This window comes from Carlito syrichta, unplaced genomic scaffold (assembly GCF_000164805.1).
Source record: "Carlito syrichta isolate Samal-C Ts95f unplaced genomic scaffold, Tarsius_syrichta-2.0.1 Scaffold308051, whole genome shotgun sequence".
In the NCBI taxonomy this organism is placed as follows: Eukaryota; Metazoa; Chordata; class Mammalia; order Primates; family Tarsiidae; genus Carlito; species Carlito syrichta.
In genome coordinates this window covers 1,600,066-1,618,372 of record NW_007252147.1, presented here as the reverse complement: position 1 = coordinate 1,618,372, position 18,307 = coordinate 1,600,066, and the positions used below count along the sequence as shown (strand labels likewise).

The 18,307-nt window shown below is 38.0% G+C and overlaps 1 protein-coding gene across 1 annotated transcript in view; it reads left to right on the top strand.

Annotated features, from left to right (window-relative positions):
• Positions 1–18,307, top strand: part of LOC110596260 (collagen alpha-1(XXIV) chain-like) — an 81,587-nt gene that overhangs the window by 8,386 nt on the left and 54,894 nt on the right. Inside the window, exons 3-6 of the mRNA XM_021715928.1 lie at positions 571–624; positions 733–786; positions 7,939–7,992; positions 9,210–9,317. Of these exons, the coding sequence (XP_021571603.1) occupies positions 571–624; positions 733–786; positions 7,939–7,992; positions 9,210–9,317 (270 nt within the window). The remainder of the gene's footprint in view (positions 1–570; positions 625–732; positions 787–7,938; positions 7,993–9,209; positions 9,318–18,307) is intronic.

The following is an 18,307-nucleotide window of genomic DNA, read 5'->3' as shown; positions in this document are numbered from 1 at the left end:
CCGCTGCCCAGGCGGGTCTCGAACCTGAGGGCTCAGGCAGTCCACTCACCTCAGCCTCCCAAAGGCGCGGGATTACAGGCTGAGCCACCGAGCCTGGCCTCTTCCAGTTTCTCTTGTGGCTGTATCCCTCCAATCTCTGCCTCCGTCTTCACCTGGCCTTCCCCTCTGTTTGTGTCAGTCTCCTGTGTCTCTTACAAGGACACTCTTTATTGGATTTAGGGCCTATATGGATAATCTAGGGTAATCTCATTTTGAGATCTTTAACAACATCTGCAAAGACTCTTTCCAAATCAGATCACATTCGCAGGTGCTGGGGATTAGGACATAGACACATCTTTTGGGAGGACACCATTCAATTCACTACATTAACTGACATTTTAAAAAATCCTGTACCTTTTCTCAGTCATCACAATATCCAGCATCTGTTATGTTCTAGTTCTAAGAAGAATCATAATCTCTATGCTATTTAAATTGAGTTTTCTAACACTTTGCTACCATTTTAAGTGACAATATCCTGTTCTTTGAAATCACATGTCTCTGCATTAATAATATAATCTTTTCTATTCCTAGGGTCATGTGGGTATACCAGGACTAAGAGGTGCCACTGGACAACAAGGGCCCCCAGTATGTTTTGAAAACATTCTTTGTAATTCTGGCATTTTAAAAAATTAACATTAATATAACTTATTTGTCCTCTGCTTCATATGTGATTTGTTTTGGTTCCTACTAAAGGGCGAGCCAGGTGACCAGGGTGAACAAGGACCAAAAGGAGAGAGAGGATCTGAAGTAAGTTGAAGTTCTTTAAGACAATTTGAAATTTATTGTTGGCTTAGAAAGAAAGGGGATTGCTGATTTGTTATTTATTGTAATATAAACGATCATTCATCCCTTCAGAATAGGGATCACTATAGGCCTCTAAACAGGGTATTTTCAGTAATTGTGCTAAAACATATAATAGATCCCTTCACATGTTTTGACTGTTATCCACTTTTTCTATTTTACCAGCAACCTCCTCTGGCTTTGTGAAAATTGCCTAAGTCTGGCAATTAGTTTGTGAAAATTGCTAAACTAATAGTTTCTTCTTAAGGTTTCAAGCAGAAATACCAACAAGCCTTAAAACCAGCATTGTAAAGTGAAAAGCATGTCAGTCAAAACTATATAGTTGGTGTAAGGAAGTATTTAAAAATTTATTCAGCCGGGCTCTATGGCTCAGACTGTAATCCCAGCACTTTGGAAGGCCGAGGCGAGTGGATGGCCTGAGCCCATGGGTTCGAGACCTGCCTGGGCAACTTGGAGAGACCTCATTTTTACAATAAATCAAAAATTAACCAGGCGTGGTATGCACGCCTGTAGTTCCGGCTACTTGGAAGGCTGAGGCAGAAGGATGACCAGAGCCCAGCAGATTGACACTGGGGTGGCTGTGAGCGTGCCACTGCACTCCAGCTTGGGCAGGGAGTGAGACTCCGACTCAAAAAAAAGTTTTTTTTATTTAATGATGCTTGCTAAAGCATGGTAAGGAAGACTTTATCCGGGACTATCACAATTGCTACAGGGACCAATACAATGGAATTTGGCAGGGGGGGAGGGATATTGGGCTCAACTCTGGATACAGCATGGGCAAGTGAGAATTTATAGCCAAGGAGCAGGGTGGGTGTCTGTAAATGGAAAATTACTAAGAAGGAACATCAAGAGTAAGGGAGATTCTAGTTGAACTGACCCAACAAGATTCTTGCTGAAAACAGGCCAGGGTGATCAGACTTCACCCGAGGGATGGTAGAGGATGAGGAAACCAATTAGATATCAGATGTCAAGGTGATCAGGTATCAAGGGTGGGGATTTTCGCTAAACTGACTTAGCAGGGAGTTCTTTGCTAAAACTGGTTACAAGAAAGTGCACAGATAAGTTTAGAAGGTTCAGGAGCCTGACTAAAGTCTGGCCAAGCAAAGAATCTTTGTCATAATGTAAAGAGAAATAACAGTTTGATTGTGGTTCACAGACTTACAATTGGTTTAAAAGTTTTTTTTTTCATAAGACAAAGCAATTAGTTGCTATTAAACAAACTAAAAATCTGTTGATTTGTTGAATTTAGTCTTCCCTACCCCTGTGGACTGACATTGACTCAACCTTGCATAGCAACTGGCTTTGTCATTTGCACTTTCATTGTTCTCCTACTTTTAATGGCATTCTGACTTCACATGCTATTGATTTTAAATTAAATTCTTAAGAACATTACCATAGTTTCATAATAAATTAGATGAGTATGAATAAAAAGTAATGAATTTGAGATCATGTTTCTCCTAATTTGTTAAGCAGTCTTCATCTATACTTTTGTTTCCCATTTGTAGAAGTCATAAAATGGAATTGAATCAGATATATTAAACTTATTTAATATAAATACATTAAATTTAATATATTCACTCACATGGAAGCCATTTTGAATAGCCTTGGCATCTACTCAGTAACCTTCTGTCAGATTTCTTGATGAGTAAGATTCAATAAATAGTAGGTAAAAATATCTTATTGAAGACAAACCTGAACAAGAAAAAAATGCAGAGACAGTAGATGGTTGCCTCATTCGCTTAGACTGTTTAATACCTAATTTGGAAAAAGTCATGGAAAAAACTGTGAACTTGGAACACTGCTATGTTGTCATGCGATTCCCTATATTTGCATGAAGTGTCTGAAAATGCAGGTGTTCTCCAAGATTTAATCTTAAAATATCTATTTTTTTTTACAATTAGTACTTTCATATTTACAAGTGTTCTTTTTCCTTTTTGATGGATCTCAGGAAGAAGAAATGTTCTGATCCTAATTAGTGTATGTTAAAATTGTGCCAATGAAAATCAAATAATCTTACTATAGCTGCCTGTCCAGCTTGCATGGTCAACTCTTCTTGGATCTTGGAGCTGAAAGGTTCTAAGAAGCCACAGTTTAAATTCTGTATAATTCAGGGGAACTAATTTTTCCTTTGCTGGCCAATATAACCCAAGGGTACATTAAAAAGCCTCTTGGAGTTTAAAATAGTGTTAAAAATTACAAGAATATATTGACTATGTATTATTATTATTATTATTATTATTATTGAGTTGGAGTCTCATTCCAACGCCGAGGCTGGAGTGCTGGGGCACACTTCTGCCTCAGCCTTCCAAGAAGCCAGAACTACAGGTGCGTACTACCACATCCAGCTAATTTTCTTTTTATTTATTGTAGAGACGCGGTCTCTCCAAGTTTCCCTGGCTGGTCTCAAACCCGCAGGCTCAGGCAGTCCACTGACCTCAGCCTCCCAAAGTGCTGGGATTACAGGCTGAGCCACCGAGCCCAGCCAACTGTGTATCATTTACTGAAGACATCTTCTTCGGCCAGATGGGTCCTGTCCAGTTACTGTCATATTGTTTTGGCAAAGCTCTAAATTTGTTTTTTTAGATTTGGAAATGGCCCTTTAAAATCACCTGGACAACCCTCTTATTTTTCAGATGAAGAAAGTTAAATCTGAAAGAGATTCTAATTTATCTAAAATCACTGAACTGATTAGCAACAGAACCAATACTAGAAACTTTATTTCCTAGCTTTCATTATTACACAAAAGCCTTCTGTTGGGTTGAAATCTATCACAAATTAAGTAAAATATGGTTAATTTTACTTGATAACTAATTCATTCATTGTGCATAAGACTGTGGGCAACTATAAAAAAGCTTTAGCAAGTCAAAACCAATTGCAGAACCACTGCATTTTTAAAAGATTTTTGTAATGCAAATGTGAGTAAACTGTCCTATAATGACTTTCAAAGACCAAGAATCAAGCCGAAATCTCATTTTCCTCCCAAAACAAAATTACAGATTTTAGTGAATTGAAATGTCTTAGTTAAAGGAAAAAAGAGTAATTCTTCCTTAACTCTTAAGCCTATGTTTTCTTTATACAGTTGCCCTCCAAAGGAGGTTAGAATTAGCAAAGTGTAGACAGAACTGTCCTTCAGCCTCTTTTAAACAAAATAAACAAGGGCTTGGACTAACATGGTACATTAAAAATTATGTCCCTTATCAAAAGAATTAGACTACTTTTCTAGTGGTCTTGTAAACTGGTATAGTCCCATTGAACAGAAGGCTTTTTAAATGGATCTGATTTTAAATGGTCACTCTATATGTTTTTCAGCCAAAAGAGAAAGCACGATTTTTTATATAGTCTAAAAATTACATATAAAATCCATTTGTCTTTTCTATTATGAGGACAGAAAAGTCTGTTCATTGATTTATGAGGTACTTATATTTAAATAAAATAATATGAGTAAGTTAAGTTTGAAAGTAACATAAAATACTTCTACTTTTATTATATTTGAACTTGGGGGATTAGTTGAAGATTGGCTTCTTTTTCCTTCTATGGTACCAACTCAATTAAGCATCCACCAACACCTTATATGACGACATATTTTCTTTGCCTTTAGCCCAATCTGTAATTTCCTACTGAACAGACCACCTCTGTGTAGGATTAGTGTTTAGGACTGTTTAGTTCTTAGTTCAGTTATAAGACTATCCAGTAATTCCAACTTTGAGATTTTTTAATACACACATTCAAAAAAAGCACTGTCTTAGTTCAAGCTTCTGTAACAAAGTACCATAGATTAGGTGTCTTATAAGCAACAGAAATGTATTTCTCATAATTCTGGGGGGTTGAAAGTCCAAGATTTAGGGTGGCAGTGTGGCCAGGTTCTGTGGGGGTCCTCTTCCATATTACAGACTGCTGGCTTTTCAGTGTATCCTCACATGGCAGAAAGAGGACTAGAGAATTCTCTGGGGTCCCTTTCGTAAGGACACTAATCCTATTCACATGGACTCCACCCTCATGACCTCATTATCTCCCAAAGGCCCCGCCTCCTAATACCATTAGGGTTAGTATTCTAATATATAAATTGGGGGAGGTTACACAGACATTCAGTTCACAATAGGTAGTAATGCTTTACACTTTGGTGATGTATTATGTGTTTAAAACTTCCACTATAAGACTGTGTTTTTCTTATAGTTGGACTAATTTATTTTAGTTATGTTGACAGTAATTGTAATAAGAAAGTCATTCCTGAAATCAACTTCCAAGAACAGCAGATACCATAATCTTGTTAAATACTTCTAGTGTTCAATAGAGAAATTTTGCCATAACTTCTACTATAATTAGCAAAATAAACTTTAAAAGTATTCCTTTAATATTATTCACATGTGAGCTGCTTCCTGATGCCTACCCAAGTTTGGATAGCATTCTAGTTTTTTTGATGATAGGCCCATAGATGTAGATTCAACTCTTCTGAAATAATCCTCAACACAATGGTCACCCCAAAATGTAATTGATTTGGGAAAAAATGTGAACCTGTTTCCATTTTGTAGTTTGAATGTTTAGAATAAGACTTTCACATACATGTATGCTATGCAAAAATATAGCCTTGTTTTTGTTCTTTATTATAAAGTTTAACATCTGTCCTACATGCCTTCCCTGCTTGGGGGTAGAAAACTAATTGATAGAAATTTAATTAATTGACTGCCTTTAACACCGTTCACACAGATATCCAGCATTTGATTTAGCATTTTCCCCATTCACTCTCTTCTCAAGTTTGCAGTTATAGTCTGGATGGCAATGGTGGACAGGGGGAGTAGGAAGTGAGTTTAGTCTTCATTTGTCATCTGTTCATACTAGCATCCACCAAAATGTACTTCATCCCTTTTGGTACCCAGTTGCCATCATCTCACCATGTTGGCATCTATGTTGGCCCTCCTGGCAGAAGGACTTTGACCTATACTGTCATGTACAACTGTTTTCTCATCTCAGGTACAAGGCTTCTTAGATAGGGCTCTCAGGACCATGTTCTTCTGTTCTTGGCCACATAGAAATAACATTCTGCTGCTCCCCATGCTATGCAGGGTTCTTGGAGGACTCAGAAAGATTTTGTTAAGTTCAGTGTCCTAGACATCTCATGCAGAAATTTCTAGCTTAATTTTGACACTCAATATACTTGATGACTTTCTTATGAGGACTTTGATCTCCCTAGGCATCCTCTCTTTGCCTAAATCCTCAAATTTATCTGGGAGTGTTAGTGTTTCTACCCACCCAAGGACTTGAGAGCAGGATAGGGTAAAGGGCCCTTCTCGGTGATCTTGTCAGTGTCCAAAATCTTGCTTCTCTTCTGTTTCTCCTCTTCCCTTTCCTCTACCTGCAGATGTTTATATCCTCTTACATAGGAAAAACTCCTATTATTATTATTATTATTGTCAGTCTGTTCTTTGTGGCATAACTTTTATGACCTGAGTCTTTTATAACCTCAAAGATAGACTTATTTGAATCAAGCTTTTGTATTTAAAAAACATGATTGTGAAACTGAAAATGTATTTTTTCCCCAAACTATTAGCCCACCATAAGTTTCAGTGGATTGTTTTGAAATTCAAAAGCCAAGGAAAAGTCTATTTTGAAAATCAAAAGTGTAGAGCAGTTATATCTCTTCACCTAAAAAGCAACATTGTGAAGGAAAAACCACACTGATGAATGTATTTGAGCTTCATCATTCATATGCTATTTAATTGGTACTATTCAAAATAATTGAAATCAGAACTTTTTTTCAGTGTTTAAAATAGTCTTTATTTGCTTGTTTCACTTTTTTATTGTGTTCTGAAAGACATTTTTAATAGGAATCATGTTTCAGAAATTATGTATATTTCAATTAAACCAGATCACCAACTATCCCATTTTCTAAGTCCTCATCTGTAGACCTTGTATTAGTAACTTTTAAGACAAGTAAAATAGTTTTCAAAATCAGAGGTAACACTCTTGATTTATATATATCTCTCCATTATCAAATTTTAACTAAGTTGAATTTTTTTTATCTCCTACAGAATATGTTTTTTCCTATGGCAATATATACTATTCTTCTTAAGGTGCTTAAGAAGAGAATTTTGAGAAAATATAACATCTACTAAAGTTGTTTGTTGTTGTTCAATTGAATCTTTGGCATATTTTGTCTTCATATTTGAATAACATCCTGTTTTAATGGAGTTATCCTGTTTAGGAGAACTTTTAATGATATCTGGTCATGACAATATGATTCTTTTTCTTATTTGTGAACCAGGTCACTCTTTTCCACATTTTTCTTCTTAAAATACTTTTAGAGTATCATCAGAACAATGGCATGATTTGCAAGGGCAAAGTTCCTAACTATCCTGGCAGACCAGTTAGTGCTAAATCAATTATGATTTAAAACATCTTGTACATGGAAAAACAAACAATTCTGTGGGAAGTAAATATATTTTCCTTGAGTCATGAGTATGTTTCTGTCTGTACTTCCAGAGAAGCACATTTTAGGCTATTGGTTCGTGTCCTTCACTACACTGTAAGTGAGAGTGGGAACTTTGCCTTTGCATTCCTAGCACATAACAGAGTCCCTGATACATGATACTCAATAAATGCTTGCTAAATTAAGTATTTAGCACCCCTCTCTCTCTCTCATTTTCTCTCTCCTTCCCTCTCTCTCCCCCTCCCCCCCCACCCTTTCTCTCTCTCTCTGTCTCTCTCACTCTTTCTCTCTCCTGAAACATTACAGGATAGGCAAGTGGCAGTTGCAGGTATTGTGCAGATCCATGCTGTCCAATACGCTCCAGATAGTTAGCCACTTTCAAAAAGAGATGAAGGTCCTTCCTGAGAGTGAGGATATTTTGTTAAGTAATCTATTCAGTTCCCTTTTAGAACTATGATTTAAGTTCTCAAATTATAGAATTTGGAGCTAGCAGGGAATTCATAGATGATTTGGACAGACTCTCTTATTTTCACATAAAGAAGCTGACTCCCAGGAAAGTTAAATGGCAGCTTCAGTGACAGACAACTTAGCATCTAGGTCTCGGTGTTCTTTTCTATGGCTTAGTTTAAGTGGGTTTATTACGATCAATTGACAACTGTGTTTCCCATTTTTAGGGTCATAAGGGAAAAAAAGGAGCTCCTGGTCCTTCTGGGAAACATGGGATTCCTGTAAGTAGCAGGCCTCTTTCATCTTTCTTGATTTTCTAAATGGAATTGGCAACTTCAGTAAGCAGAAAAGCTTGGAGCCAACCATGTCATGTTGGATAAATCAGATTGTCTTGGAAAAAATTTTAAGCCCATTTTGGAACACAGAGGGAGAAAATATGACCATGAACTCCAAGCCAAACTTGCTATTTAGATATTAGGCCCTGCGGTTAAAGGATGCTATTTTCCTATGTTATGGAGCCCTCCTGGTGGACTCATCCGACTCTCTGAGGATGAACCACTGAAAAACAGGGAACTTGGAATCGTGACTAAATGAATGAACAGTGGTCAGAGATATCAAGCATCACTGAAAAGAGATGAACTAGATTTTTTTTTTTTTTTTTATAAATATGTGGGGTACAATTCAGGGTAAGGTATACAAACATTGATCATGCAGGTACCCTTGTTGATGAGGTATGCCCCTCCCTCCCCGAGCAGTTTCCCTCACCTGCCAATCCCATCCCACCTCCCCTGACAGTTTCCTATTACTGCCAAATGCAGAAATGAACTAGATTTTAATTGGAGGACTCGATGTCTCATTCTTCTGGCAACTAAAAATTTTTAAAAAAAATTTCATCAGAGACAAAGATTAATTTTTACCTTAGTCATCAGTTTCCATCTCGGGTCAGGGAGAAATGTGTTGACTGACTCATTAGCAAAGACTTCTTACTGGCGTTCCTCTAGCCAAGGCTTTGATGCTTTGATGTTGGTTTGGGGGAAAAAAGAGAGAGAGAAAGTGAATGTAAATTATAAGCACACTCAAATCAGAGATACCTATAGAGAAAATCCAGTTGCCCAAAAGTAGAGACAACAATATAGTTTTTGCAGATGGCTAATGATACAGCCTGTACCTTAAGCTGACAGGTGCATTTAACTGATCTTTTCTCCACAGCTGTATAACCATGGGCTGACACAATAAGAAATACCAGAATTAGACTAAGCTTCAAAATGTTACACAGTAAATTGTTGATTAGCTAGGCATTTTTGTTTGGGGAACTTTTAAAGACAATTATCTGTTGAACCCAAATAGTAAACCATTAGTGAATCCAGGGCACAGAAAAATTTGTCCCAGAAGAGGGTACAAAAATGTAAACTACCCACCTCAACAAATAAAAAGGCATTTGAAATTTGAATATCTGTTCAGCATCTCTCTATAATCCAAGTAATTTTTAATTATCAAGGGACTTCCAGGCCTTCCTGGGCCAAAAGGCTTGCAAGGATCCCATGGAGCAGATGGTGTTTCAGGAAGCCCTGGAAAAGTTGGGCTACCAGGAAAACAAGGACTTCCTGTGAGTAGTGTGGATATCTCTTTGCTGTTTATGAGGGGAACGCAAAAAAACCGGAATTATTTTTGGGAGGGCGGGCCCTTATAGAACAGGCTTTCCCCTTAGGTAAGTGTACTAGGAATCCATCGGCATCAGTGTACCAACTAATGTTGTTGTGAGACGCTGCATTCAGCTTCAGTGTTTTGTTTTGGTTTTTTTGGAGATTCTTTCAACGTGTTTGCCCGTTTCATGATGGGTGATTAACGAGCACACCTACCCACCCTGTGTTGAGTGTTCAGCAGTTTTTGACGAAAACCGGCATGACGCCTATGCCCCACCCTCTCTGTTCACCCAATCTCACCCCCAGCAACTGTTTTTTGGTTTCCCTGAATTGAGAAATTCCTCAAAGGGAAATGTTTAGCCAATGTAGAAGAGGGAAACAAAAAATGACAGAAGCACTAAAAGGCATCATTTTTTAGCAAGTTCAAAAACTTTTGAGCAATGGAATAAGCATCTCAATAGGCATATTGTATCAAACAGAGAGTACTTTGAAGACGACTACGTTTAAACATGTAAGAATAAATACACAATTTTCCATAAATAAATTTCAGTTTTTGAGGTCCTCCCCCCTGTAGTTCTTACATATGTGTGCCTCCTTGCTAGACCATAGATATTTTGGCTATGCTTTTTAGCTTTGGCATTGGCTCAAATTAAGATAATTCATTTCTTTAATAGTTGTTTTGGAATTGTTTATGATTTCCAAGGAATGTCAATGGGTACATTCTCCTGGATATTGTATATGTAATAGCCCATAGTGTTAATAATTTATTCCATTTTATACATATAAAAACTTATAAAGAAGAGCTATTAGGAAACAAAATTCTAAGGACTACACAACCTGGCTGTACTTCGAGTTCATCAATGTTTTAAGCTACCTATGAAACATTTAGGTCTTGGAAGTAACTTAGGGTAAATCTGTCAAAGATCGTTTTCCCCTTACTTTTTTTTTTCTTTTTTTTGAGTTGGAGTCTCACTCTTGTCGCCCAGGCTGGAGTGCAGTGGTACACTCATGGCCACCGCAGCCTCAACCTGCTGCGCTCAGGCAATCCTTCCACCTCAGCCTTCCAAGTAGCTGGAACTATAGAAGCATGCCACCATGCCCGGCTAGTTTTGTGTGTGTGTGTGTGTGTGTGTGTGTGTGTGTGTGTGTGTGTGCGTGTGTGTGTGTGATTTATTGTAGAATCAAGGTCTCACCAAGTTGTCCAGGCTGGTCTTGAACCCCCGGGCTCAGGCAATCCTCTCACCTCGGCCTCCCAAAGTGCTGGGGTTACAGACTGAGACACCGCGCCCGGCCTTCTCTTTATTTTTATAGCCTCAGTATTTTACAAAAATTGTGTGAATATTCTCTCTGTGTTCACGTAGTTCATTGCTTGCTATAGTACATTAACTCTTCTACATGATGTGTAATTATTCATGTTGTGTGTTAAGTACGTTTAATGATCAGAGAACATTTGTTAGGAACAGCAAATCCATATCTAGAATATGTGTCTACCCCTGAGAGGATAATCCTGGCTTGCTCCAACTGACCCCCCAGGGATCATTGCCATGTTGGAGCTCAGCGTTGGCTTCTGCTCTTGGCAGCTTTGTCAGTCACCAGGGATGGTAGCCACATCAGCCTTGGTGAAGAAAAGTTCACATTGTTGAATTTCTGCCTATGAGCCCATTGAACAACCACTATGATTCCTATGGGGAAAAGTGATTCAATGATATGGTTTCACCCTTATTTTTATGTAAATTTTTATCTTTTTTATTTGATTAGAAATTTTAAGAATCATATTTTTGTCCTTAGCCATTTTCCCGCTCTTCTCTCCTAATAGTCATCCTAATCTAGGTATTTTTGTTAGCCCATGTTGTGTTTTCACTCCAGAAATTAGAAGAATTAACCACATATTTATAAGAAAATAGTAAAATTTACTTTTTGACATGTTAGCCATTTGGATATGGTTATTATTGATTCGTTCCCATTTTCTTAAATAATAAATTAATCCTAGTTGTTAATTTAAATCTAGCATGGTTCTGTACCTAAGTTCAAACACAAATTAATATTCTTTTTCAGTATGATATGGTGTTTTTTTGTTGTTGTTTAAACAAAAACTATGAAACTATGTCCTAACCAATTTAATTATTTCAGGAATAAATATCTAGTCAGATTTTATCTGAAAAGATAAGTACTTTTAAGGAATCTTAACATAGTTTCCATTTGTTTTGAGGAAATATGTCAGAACATCAGAACATTAGATTAGGAACTAGAAAACTTTGAGGGCCAGGCTGAAGTTTTTCATTAAAATAGATGTTTTACAGACTTCAGTCTTGTTAAAAGAGAACTTTACTTTGAGATCCCAGTCTTCATGGGAGCTCAGGCACTGGGTCTTCATCTTCACACTACTCTCCAGAGTTACCATGTGATAGTCTTAAAATGAAATTGTAAATTTTTAAAAATACAATGGTAAAACACCTTGAATTGGTATGAAAGCATACATTTTTGACTGGGAAATGTTTAGTGAATCCTTTCTTATTGCTTTCAGTAAGATTTTGAGGGTTCAAACAAGAAAAACTATATTTGAAAATACATCAAATTTCTTGCTGTTATGCACAAAGTTTAATCATGTTGATGGTATGTATGTGGATGTTTTCAGCAGTTTCTGAGGCTAAAGCAAATTGTAGATACCAATAATGCAGATAAACATATGTAATTATTAATGTATTATCAGTAATTAACTTATTGTTGTTTCTTTTTTTGAGTTGGAGTCTCACTCTGTCGCCCAGACTGGAATGCAGTGGCCGCTCCCGGCCACCGCAGCCTCGACCTGCTGGGCTCCAGCGATCCTTCCGCCTCAGCCTTCCAAGTAGCTGGAATTACAGGCATGCGCTACCACACCCGCCTGATTTTTTGATTTATTGTAGAGATGAGGTCTCGCCAAGTTGCCCAGGCGAGTCTCGAACCTGCGGGCTCAGGCAGTCCACTCATCTCAGCCTCCCAAAGGCTCAGGATTACAGGCTGAGCCACTGAGCCCGGCTAGTAATTAACTTATTTAATAGGAATAAGAAGTCATTTGTTCTCAGGCTAAAATACTACTAATCCATATATTCCTTACAGATATGGATAATAGAAACCAGTATCCTACATATATGTGTTTAATAAGAATTTCAGATGTTCAGTATGCGAGCTATTCATTAGAACAGCAGTGACACATCAAAATCATTAGTGACTTTTTATATCAGGTCATTTAATGGTTCATTGTGACACACAACTTTCCAGCAATATGTGATACTAAAAACCCCTGGGAAGGATTGAAAATTCCATGGAATTAAAGCACTGATATAGATTATTATAAAATTATGAACCACTTTCTTTTGCAGAAAAAACTGCCATGTGGCAACTGGTTGCTCTCTCCTGATATTTCTAGAAAGAAAGTAGACATTTTCTAACAACAACCTAATTCAATAGTGTGGTAATACTTAAAGGACAGTAATGTAATAGCTTAGAGAAAGCCAATACAGCAAATACCAAATTAATGCAAATAAGATGCTGATTTCATTCAACACCACTCTAAGCCTTATTCCTGGAATCTGTCACACCAGCTTTATTGGCTGTGTGAGCAAAGGCTCATGCATGAAATTGAAACACTGGCTTTATCTAGAATAGACAAATAGGAAGGGACTGAAGGCCAAATGATGAGGCTAGTCATATTCCAAGACTCAATTAGGGCTTGGAGGTATCAGCCATGGCTGTTTAGCTGTAAACAAAAATCTCCTCTGGTTAACTTAAGCAGAAAACAATTTATAGGAGGAAAACAGGATTGCTTATGGAATCAGCAGAAAGACTGGAGTCCTAGGGCCAGAAAAAACTCTGAAATGAAGGAATACTTGCTACAGGACTCTCCGGGCGAGGAGCAGTCTATTTAGGATGCCACCAGAGACTTTGGCACCCATTGACACTGCCACCATTGGACTCTCAGTGCCAGTGCCACTGCACTATGAGCACTTTCTAAACTGGCATGCTTCTGCGTGCCATTTGCTCAAGATTCAAAGACCTAAATGAACGTCCAGTCATTTGAATAAAGTCATCTACCAGAATCCTAAATGCCAGAGGAAGAAAAACATGTTCTTACAACTTTAACTTCTTGATTCTTTTAGGTTCTTCACGCTCTCTGTTTTGCCCTAGTTATAGAGTTGCTGAGGTGATCATATTAATGAATGTATGGCATATTGTCATCAGTTTTTGCGTAGACCTACTCTTTGACCGATTTCCTATTATCCTCATTCTTATTCCCCTCTCCCTAAAATAGCGAAATATTTTGTGTGTTTTAATGTATATTTTTATCTGAATGTGTTCTAAAATATACTGTTTTTTAATGCACTTATCTATAATATTAAAATACCATTAGAGCATTCTGCTTCTTAGGTTTTTTGTTTTTGTGTTTTTTTGAGTCAGGGTCTCCCTCTGTCACCCAGGCTGGAGTGCAGTGGCACACTCATGGCCACTGTAGCCTCGACCTGCTGGGCTCAGGTGATCCTCCCGCCTTAGCCTTCCAAGTAGCTGGAACCAAGTAGCTGCACCACCATGCCTGGCTAATTTTTTGATTTATTGTAGAGATGAGGTCTCGCCAAGTTGTCCAGGATGGTCTCGAACCTGTGGGCTCAGGTAATCTTCTCACCTCAGCCTCCCAAAGTGCTGGGATTATAGGCGTGAGTCACCATGCCTGGTCGTGCTTCTTAGTTTTTTCACTTAGCACTGGGTTTTTAAGATGTATTCATATTGCTATAGGTACATTAGCTCTGTCTCTTCCAACTGATGTATAATTATTCATGTTGTGTGTCAAGTACATTTTAACTACTCCTCACATCTACTAAAAGTCCATCTTGTTTACCTGATTATTGAGAGCCTACTCTATAGAGGATGCTCTCTGTTAAATATTTATATGGCATATAGCTATCTTCACATTGACTCTGTTTTGAGAGTTCCATCCAAGCTCCATCACCTCATCTTCCACTGAGGTGAGAGGGCTGTTTGAACTCGGGACTTTGAGACCAGCCTAGGCAGCACAGTGAGACCATGTCTCTACAAAAAATTTAAAAATTAGCCAAGTGTGGTGGCATGTGCCAGTAGTACTCAGGAGACTGAGGGGATGGATTGCCTGGGCCCAGGAAGTCGAGGCCGAGGTGAGCCTTGATCATGCCACTGCATTCCAGCCTGGGCTACAGAGTAAGACCCCCCCAACTCAAAAATAAAATAAATTCATCTTCCTTAGACCTTATCAGTAGTCTTTCGTTTCCAAGACCAAGTTGGCCAACCTCTTATCCACTACTCTCTGAATTAGTGTAAATCTGTATCTCAACTCATATCTTCTATATATATTGCCCCAAGTTCTACCCACCAGAAAAAGTTCCCTTTACTGTATCTTCCAGGCTCTAATGCAACAGCTGTCTACTTCTGACTGATGTTGACAATCAATTAAGATCTTTCCATGAATCAAACCTGAGGTTTTTTCCTTCCTTCATTAACTAGTAAAGAGAATTCTCTCAGAAGGCTGAAGAAGTATACTGTCAAAGCAGTGGAAACAAGTATCATGGAAATCTTTATTGCCTGCTTACACATATTGTCTGTGCTTCCTGGACTTGCCAAGACCACATCTCAATATATGCCATTTCCATTTAAGAGTAAAATGCTGGAGTATGCATTCAGTTTTATGGCTTAGTGGATCGAATATTACCCAGTTCGTAATGGTCAGATCAGAGCAAGTAGCCATTTGATGTCAGTCATTCAGTATCAACCAGAGCAAGCTCACAGCTGTATTCCAAATAGGAAATTTCATGTGACAGGGCATAGCCTGTCTTCAACATGTTATGACTATAAGCTGGGGAATTTTTTTATGGGGATTACAAAAGGGCCCACATAACATTTCTACCAGCTCTAGACCCTTCTGATAGTAGATACGCTCAGTCATATGGTCCAAATAGCATTGTAACTTACATAGTATCCTGAATCTGCTGCAGAGCTTTTTTTTTTTTTGCTTCAGGGTCTACTCAAAACTAACAACCTGGCAAAGGCCTGGAATAGGCATTCATCCAAAGACGATTTACAAATGACCAATAATCCTATGGAAAGATGTACAACATCACTACCATTAAGGAAATGCAGATACTTCACACACATTAGGGTATCATTATTAAAAATATACACATACACAGAAAGTCACAAGCATTGGCAAGATGGTGGAGAAATTAGAATGCTAGTGCATTGCTCTTGGGCAGGTAAAATGATGCATCACTGTGAAAAGCAATATAGCAGTTCCTCAAAAAAATAAACATAACATCACCACATAATCCAGCAATTCCACTTCTTAGGTATATACCCAAAAGAGTGGAAAGCAAATACTTAAAGATATGTTATTTTATTTTTTAAAATAAACTTTATTTTGTAAATTTAAGGTGTACAATATGGTGCTGTGGGATACATATATATAGTAAAAACCTTACTATGGTGAAGCAAATTAAGATACCCATCATTAAAGAAATTTTAACACCAGTGTTCATATCAGCATTATGCAATAACCAATAGGTAGAAACAACCCAAATGTTTATCAATGGTTGGGTGTATAAATAAAATGTGGCATAAACATACAATGAAATATTATTCAGCCTTTGAAAGGAAGGAAAGTCTAGCACAAACTACAACATAACTGAAACTTAAAGGACATTATGCTCAATGAAATAAGCCAGGCACAAAAGGACAAATATTGTGATTCCAGTGATATGAGACCCCTACAGTCATAAAATTCATAGAGACAGAAAGTAAAACAGTGGTTGTAGGGTTTGGGGGAAAAGGGGAGTGAAGAGTTATTGTACAGTGGGAACAGAGTTTGATTTTGGGAAGATAAAAAGTTCTAGAGATAGATGGTGGTGACAGTTGTACAACAATGTGAATATACTTAATGCCACTGAACTACACACTTAAAATTGTTAAAGTGGTAAATTTTACTGTATACACACACATCTCCACAACAATGAAAACAGCAACCTTACAGATTACCCAGTAGTTAGAGCAGCACACCTAAATCTGGTATAAGTTGACTCCAAAATCAACAAAGGCTCATCACAACTGTGCCCCTTTATTGTGATGACTAGTTGGTGCAATACACAACAACTTGTCTCCGCTTTTAGAGGAGACATCTTAATATGCTCCAAACCATTGTTTCTGGACTTCACCTGATTGGCAGTTTCTTGAATTCTCTAATCTCATTCTCTGGTATGTCTCTAGGTACTTGTTCTTTTCTACTCTCCAAGTCCAGTTAGCATAATGATTAATAGAACTCCATTACATTTTGTGAGATAGCAAGACTATAAATATATCTGCCCAGACTGATTTAAGACAGAGAGGAAAATTGAGTTGATGTAGCCCTGAGGTAAAACAGGAAAGGACTACTGCTATTCTCGCCACATGAAAGCAAGAAAATTGCTTCTGATTATCCTTACTAATAAGAACATGGATAGGAAACATGTTTGCTAGGTCAATAATGCTGTTGCCAGTGACTATGAATTTTAGTCACAATACCATTTCAGAACCTGCAGCTGGGTTGGCATCACCCCCCATTAAGTTTGCAATAAACTACAGTTATCTGCAAGACTTATCTGTTGTTTGCACCAGCCAAACAGATGAGTAAAATGGATATGGGATATAACAGGAATCACTGCCCCTGTATCTTTCGGATCATGCGATTTTCCACAAGGATATGGGTAATGTGAATGGTTTTTCACAAGGAAGTGGGATTACCTTAAGTTTATTGGAAGGAAGAAGGAAGGTAGTTGCAGGGACATTGACTTGTCTCTTTCCACCTTACCTTAACAGCCTTTACTCTATGAGTTAGGGAGTTTCATTATACTCTGGGTTTAGAGGGGGGAAAAAAACTGGGCTCACAGTCCCACTGTGCCCACTTGGAAAAGGAATTGGATCACAGCACTATTTATCACCAGGCCTTCATAAGCTTCCATTCATATATATATTCTTTTTTTCCACAGGGATTATCATAATTGGTTATAGCCAGTATCTAACAGCCGCAGAAAGGCCTGGAGTTTCTCCACCTGTTCCCCACCCTCCCCCCACCACCCATGTTCTGCCATAGGTCCTTCTAAATAGGGCTTAAGGGAGGAGTCACAATATACACCTCTGACCACATTGCAGGGTTCTTTCTCAAAGAGAGTCTACCTCCCCCTCAATCAAGGGATTCTGATCTAGGAACTGGCTTGGATCTGAGAACTGAGTAAGAGGCCATGAATCTCAAGTACAGGGACTTATATCCGTAAGACCTAGACTTTTCCACTTATATATTAATATATTCTAGTATGCTATGGTATGTTTCATTTCTATGGATCCTGTTTTCGCTTAACTTACACCACAGTTCTGTGCAAACATTCTGATTCTACTCTATCCTTGTGACTTATTGTGATAATTTTTCCTACCTTTTTTCTGATAGTAAAACACTATCAGCTGGACTCTGCCTACCACTCAGGGATCCTAAAGTTCCTATTTAAATCAGAGAACATGACATTTCTCAACACCTTCGTAAAGAATGTTCTTTGAACTCTTCTAAGAGCTATGGTTAGGAGGTGGCTGATTAGATTGCATCTCCACATTTCCATCTTCCTGAGCCTTTGGACCACTTTCTATACAGTATACAAGTACTAGGGAAATTGTATCATATCAACCTCATTGACTTTAGGCCACTACTGAGTCTAGGCTTCAAACTGCCAATCTTCTAAACTATTAATGATGCTCCCAGGTGCTTGAGTAGGGACTGCCTCCACAAGCAAGGGAGATTAAGAGGAACTGGAGGTTCAAAGTTCTTAGTCTTGCCTATATCTGTTCAAATGTTCCCATTCCTTATCTTTTTTTCTTTTGTTTGAGTTGGAGTCTCACTCTGTCACCCAGACTAGAGTGCAGTGGCCGCTCCCGG